The 5,844-nt window shown below is 41.3% G+C and overlaps 1 protein-coding gene across 1 annotated transcript; it reads right to left on the reverse strand.

The window, feature by feature from the left end:
• Positions 1-603: 603 nt before the first annotated feature.
• Positions 604-5,844, reverse strand: LOC110532526 (tubulin alpha-8 chain). Its single transcript, XM_021616509.2, has 5 exons — positions 5,669-5,844; positions 3,929-4,154; positions 2,120-2,268; positions 1,292-1,972; positions 604-1,179 (listed from the first exon to the last, which is right to left on the reverse strand). Exons 1-5 carry the CDS (start codon positions 5,669-5,671, stop codon positions 880-882), a joined length of 1,359 nt encoding a protein of 452 aa, XP_021472184.1. The 5' UTR covers positions 5,672-5,844; the 3' UTR covers positions 604-879.

The following is a 5,844-nucleotide window of genomic DNA, read 5'->3' on the forward strand; positions in this document are numbered from 1 at the left end:
GTTCTGGACCTCTGCCACATCAAAGCGTGCACACGGTTTTCGTGACGTTGTCAGCAAACCCATCTATAGTATTCTCTCAAATGATACTCCTCGCTTCCTCCTCGTCTTCTTCTCCAATGGGTTTTGAGAAGGAGACGAGGGAGGACGGCAGGAATATGCATTGAGATCGTCCCATTGTTTACTACCGCGGAAGGATATTTTCAGGTGACTCCACCACTACCGGAACTTGTTCTTTAAATAGCCCCGATGGAGTATTTTGATTGGATGTGGCCACTAAGTGGGCGAGCACTGAGGGGTTTGTAATCATGCATGATACATTGTAACAGTTTTGAGGCTAGTCACAAATTATAACGTTAGCGATCTTCGGTAGGCTATGCGCTCCACAGACCAGTAGCAACAGTCATTAGCTCACTGAATGCAACCAGCAATGGGTTACTGTTTATTATAAACTCATAATATACTGTTAGTAAACTAAATATAATCCTTTAATAAATTATTACTGAAACAGAACATGTCACCAGAATGTGGGTCAGGTTATACAGTCTACTCCGGGTAAGGCTTGGCCCAGCTGTAACATGTTCTTCATCATGAATTTCAATGAAATATGCAGAGAAATTGTTTTATTGCGCAATATTGTACACAGACGGACTTTATTCAGAAGCTGAAAGCCATTGCGATTGCAAAACATGGCACTTTGGAATTGACACATTAACAGGGCATTATTAAACAAGTGTATTTGGCTGTCCATACGTTTTTTACAACTTGTTTTGGTTCAGGGCAGGGAGATACAACAATGAATTGTTACAAATAGAAAGAATACAAAGAAGACGGAATAATACATTTTTAATGGACAGGTAGGACATCATGGTTCTTCGGTTCTCAATATTCCTCGCCTGCTTCATCATCATCAGATTCTGTGCTTGTTCTGCCCAGCTCTTCATAATCCTTCTCCAGACAAGCCAGGTCTTCTCTGGCCTCGGAGAACTCTCCCTCCTCCATGCCCTCACCTACATACCAGTGCACAAAGGCACGTTTGGCATACATGAGGTCAAACTTGTGGTCCAAACGGGCCCAGGCTTCAGCAATGGCAGTGGTGTTGCTCAGCATGCACACAGCCCTCTGGACTTTGGCTAGATCACCTCCAGGTACAGCAGTTGGGGGCTGATAGTTGATCCCAACCTGATTAGATAGAATAAGAAAAATAAATCAATTACTCTTTAGACCGAGAACGAAATATAGTACTTATCTATTGCAATATAAATCATATGCGGGAGACAATTATGTTCCTTACCTTGAAACCGGTGGGGCACCATTCCACAAACTGGATGGAACGTTTGGTCTTGATATTTTGAATGGCAGCATTCACATCTTTGGGCACCACATCTCCACGGTACAGCATACAGCAGGCCATGTACATGCCATGGCGAGGGTCACACTTGACCATCTGATTGGATGGCTCGAAACAGGCAGTGGTGATCTCAGAGACGGTCAGCTGCTCATGGTAAGCCTTCTCAGCGGAAATGATGGGCGCGTAGGTGACCAGGGGGAAATGGATGCGGGGGAATGGGACTAAATTGGTCTGGAACTCTGTGAGGTCAACATTCAACGCACCATCAAATCGTAGGGATGCAGTGATGGAGGAAACAATCTGACCGATCAATCTGTTGAGATTGGTGTAGGATGGACGCTCAACGTCCAGGTTGCGGCGACAGATGTCATAGATGGCCTCATTGTCCACCATGAAGGCACAGTCGGAGTGATCCAGGGTGGTGTGGGTGGTCAGAATGGAATTATATGGCTCCACCACAGCTGTGGACACTTGGGGAGCTGGGTAGATCGCAAACTCCAGCTTTGACTTCTTGCCGTAGTCAACAGACAGGCGCTCCATCAGCAGAGAGGTGAAACCAGAGCCGGTGCCTCCTCCGAAGCTGTGGAAGATGAGGAATCCTTGCAGTCCTGTGCACTGGTCAGTCTAGGGAGAAAAACTATTGATCAACACTAGGGATGCACAATATATTGGCCTTAGCCAATATATTTTATATTAGCCTATATTATTAATATATTATGACTCAAATCCTTCCTTTGACTGTATGACAAAGATCAGGTCTTAATGTGATACCATTTTACGGATACGCTCCAGGACCCCGTCAATGATCTCCTTCCCCACGGTGTAGTGTCCACGGGCGTAGTTATTGGCTGCATCCTCCTTTCCAGAGATGAGCTGCTCAGGATGGTAGAGCTGCCTGTACATCCCAGTCCTGACCTCATCTGGGGGGAAAACAATTACTCTTCAACAAATATAGGACATCAACAGGAAATGTCACCTGAATTACCACAATTGTTGATTTGCTCTTGGTTCCCAGTCCTGTGCTCAGATTATTTTGTAGTCTGTAAAGCTGTACTTTGCGTCTTCCAGCAGTGTAATGTAGATGCACAATTTTCAGTGGCGTAAAGTAACCAAGTAAAAATACTTTGAAGTACTACTTAAGTAGTTTTTTGGGTATCTGTACTTAACCTTGCTATTTCTATTTTTGACTACTTTTACTTTCACTCCTCTACATCCTAAAATAAAGATATACTTTTTTACTCCTGATAAATTTTCCTTGACACCTAAAAGTACTAATTTCATTTCGAATGCCCAGGCAACAATATAGTCCAATTCACGCACCTATCAATATAACAGGTCATCCCTTCTGCCTCTGATCTAACGGACTCACTCAATCAATATAGCATGTCCTCATCCCTTCTGCCTCTGATCTAAAGGACTCACTAAATCAATATAATATGCTTGTAAATTACGTCTGAGTGTTGGAGTATGCCTCTGGCTGTCCGTTATTTAAACGAAACAAGAAAAGTATGACAATTGTGTACTTTTTCCACCACTGACAATTTTAACAATCAGGATTTCTAGCATTTATTAATGTTCCATAGAACACTTGTAGATGTGTTACAGTGGAGTTAGTGTTTTGATTAATGCACACTACTTACCATATACTGGAGCTTATCAGCAGCCCCACCATATTATGTAACATGAATTTAACTATTTATTACTTGGCAAGGGCTACTGCAGCCAACTTGTCTGTACTTTGGAGCAGCATATACTGTGTGTGGGCTTTCTTTATTAGTTAATTTTATTTGTTGTTGGCCCAGTTGTTATTGTTGTGAAAGTTTGGAGTGTGTATCATTAACAAACATTTAATTTATTCAACATTTTAAGATGTACTATGCAGAAATCATTCTGCCATTTCCTGTTTGCAAAAATTCTAATAGTTTCAGTTTATGTGACAAAACAAGCAAGTATAGCATAGAGAATCATTGTACCATCAAAATCGCTGTGAAATATATTTTCCATAACCAAAAATATTGCATTTTCAGCTGTTTGATGCTGGGGTACAAAACCAAAAGTAAATGACGCAAAAACTAAACTTAAAAATGGGAAGCATAGAAACGCCGCACATGCAACAGATCTACCGCTTCTTAGACTTGCGTTCAATGAGAATGACAGATCTATAACTCCCATTTCTATGTTAATTTTGTTGGGTCGCCCAAAAAGTTACATATTTCAGCTTTAACTTAAACTTTCTTTTCATCTTTGTATCAATATTATACACCACCACTTACCAATTACAGCTGGCTAGGTCCACAAACACAGCACTTTCTACAAGCTTTCCTGAGTCACGCTCACTGAAGAAAGTGTAAAAAGGGGTCATCACCGCCACCACCAATGGTCTTGTCATTTGAATACCATGCTCCATCCAGCACAGGTCCCCGCCCACATGAATTCATTCCCAATTAGCACTCCTGACTGGCCCATGAGTATGGATATGCATTTACACTACACATGTGTAATCACACACACACGAAACATGGATGATGGATGGCGAGAAAGAGGAGAATAAAACAAAAGGTTACAATTGACTTTGCTTACCAACCACCGTTGGCTCCAGGTCCACAAATATGGCCCTGGGAACATGGCGGCCAGAACTTCCGGTGTGGAAAAAAGTGTTGAAGGGGTCAGTCCGGGAATTAGGCCCCTGATCCTCTTCATTGAACACTCCATCAGGCCCCACACCGTGTTCCAAGCAGAAGAGTTCCCAGCATGCATTGCCCGTCTGAACGCCTGCCTGGCCCACGTGGATGGAGATACACTCTCTCTGTTGGCCAAAAACAACAGCACGACTACTTTCTGTTCTTCAAACAGTCTATCTGAAGTGGAAAATACACAAACAGCAAAGCCCATTTTACCCAGATACTGTAAATCTGACTATATCAACACACAACAGTACAAGGAATTAAAGTATGCTGACATGTAGGATTTATTATTAACAACATTCCTGTATGTTATTTTTTCTAATTTTGCTGGTTGTTACAGCTCAGTAAGCACAGTCATAACTGAAGAGGGCTGAATTAAATGTTGATCGAAAAGGGAAAACCAGAAATAAATCTATCCAGGGAAAAATCTACATGTATCCATTACCACATGGTTCAAGTCATTAAAGGTGATTCCAAAAGTAGAGAGCAATACAGTGGCTCCAAATTTAAAGTAACCGTGGCACTCTAAATAATGATCCTAAAGGTCCTGAACTCAAATAAGGTCAAAGGATTTATTCCTTTGATGATCGGTTTCCCACACACAAATTGACTCTAGCATTGGACTATACTCAGGTTTTTTTTTAGTCCAGGACTAGGCTTAATCTCTCTGGAAAACTGTACCAAAGTGTTTATAAGAAATCTGACAGACACATGTCTCAGCATGTCCAGATTTGTTGTCTTGGCTCTGGATCCCAGGGGGAGGGGATTCTAGGTTCTCAACAAGGTGGTAATCAACTGACATTTGAAAAGCAAGTGGCATCTGTAAAATGTAACACTAAAATGCTGTGTAATAACACATTGTCACAAAGAAAAATAGAACTCCTAAATCGTGAATAGAAAGTAAATTATTGTATGAGGATGACACGACCTAATTTACTTTCTATTAACAAGCTTTGCATGCTTGTTATACTTTGAATGGCTGATTCTTGAGAAAGCAAATGGCCTCTCTCTGGTAATCATGCATTGGCCCATAGACTGTACACTAGCCTACATTTTCCTTTATGTACACAATTGGTATAGGAAAATAGTGTATCACGACATTGCTTTCCTAGACTCTTGCCTAAATATAGGTAAAGTAGGCTGTTTTAACAAAATCATTTGCCATTTGAAGGTTAAAAACTTAATGAAAGTTTGTCAAGCATGTGACCCAACCAACTGCGTCTGCCCCATACCACCCACCTATCTGCTTCTTCACCAAGGCTCAACAGATTCCTCGGATTCCTCTCTTGCAGCCACAGTATGCATTCCCGCACATACTGTATTGCATTGTTATAATAACGTAGTAACAAACGATAAACTTTATAAACGGATACATTCAAACGGAATGGATAGATGGTAGGACCAGGTTGAGGTTATGGACATAAGGCAATAAAAAACTGAATGTTTTTAATTTTTCAAAGGAAACCTCTCAAATCGTCGAGTAAAGGTTGGTCTAAAGACTGCGTGAACATTACATTTGCCAATGAGGATGGCAAATATGAATAATAACACCGAAATGGGGAAAATGTACTTCCCGTATTTAGAATTTCAATGCAAAAAGTAAAAAATTAAGAAGTTATGTAAATTGCGCACATACCATTTCCCCCTGTCAAGATTCAGATGATTGAAGACGCGTAAAAACGGTTGAAATGTTTTATTCTCAACACACAGTAAAGGCGCAAAAACTTTTGCTCCAGCTCCGTCGACAAAGACGAGTTACGTGTCTCCGCCAACACAGCAATGTCATGCACCAGTTGAATGCGAGGAGTGAGT

This window comes from Oncorhynchus mykiss, chromosome 9 (assembly GCF_013265735.2).
Source record: "Oncorhynchus mykiss isolate Arlee chromosome 9, USDA_OmykA_1.1, whole genome shotgun sequence".
Classification (NCBI taxonomy): Eukaryota; Metazoa; Chordata; class Actinopteri; order Salmoniformes; family Salmonidae; genus Oncorhynchus; species Oncorhynchus mykiss.

What these genes read in the sequence shown, in the direction of transcription:
- LOC110532526 (XM_021616509.2), bottom strand. An exon ending in CCTGGAGCCAACGGTGGTTG is followed by an intron (nt 2,269 to 3,928) that starts GTAAGCAAAGTC and finishes TTTTCCCCCCAG; the next exon opens with ATGAGGTCAGGACTGGGATG. An exon ending in TGGAGCGTATCCGTAAAATG is followed by an intron (nt 1,973 to 2,119) that starts GTATCACATTAA and finishes TTTTCTCCCTAG; the next exon opens with ACTGACCAGTGCACAGGACT.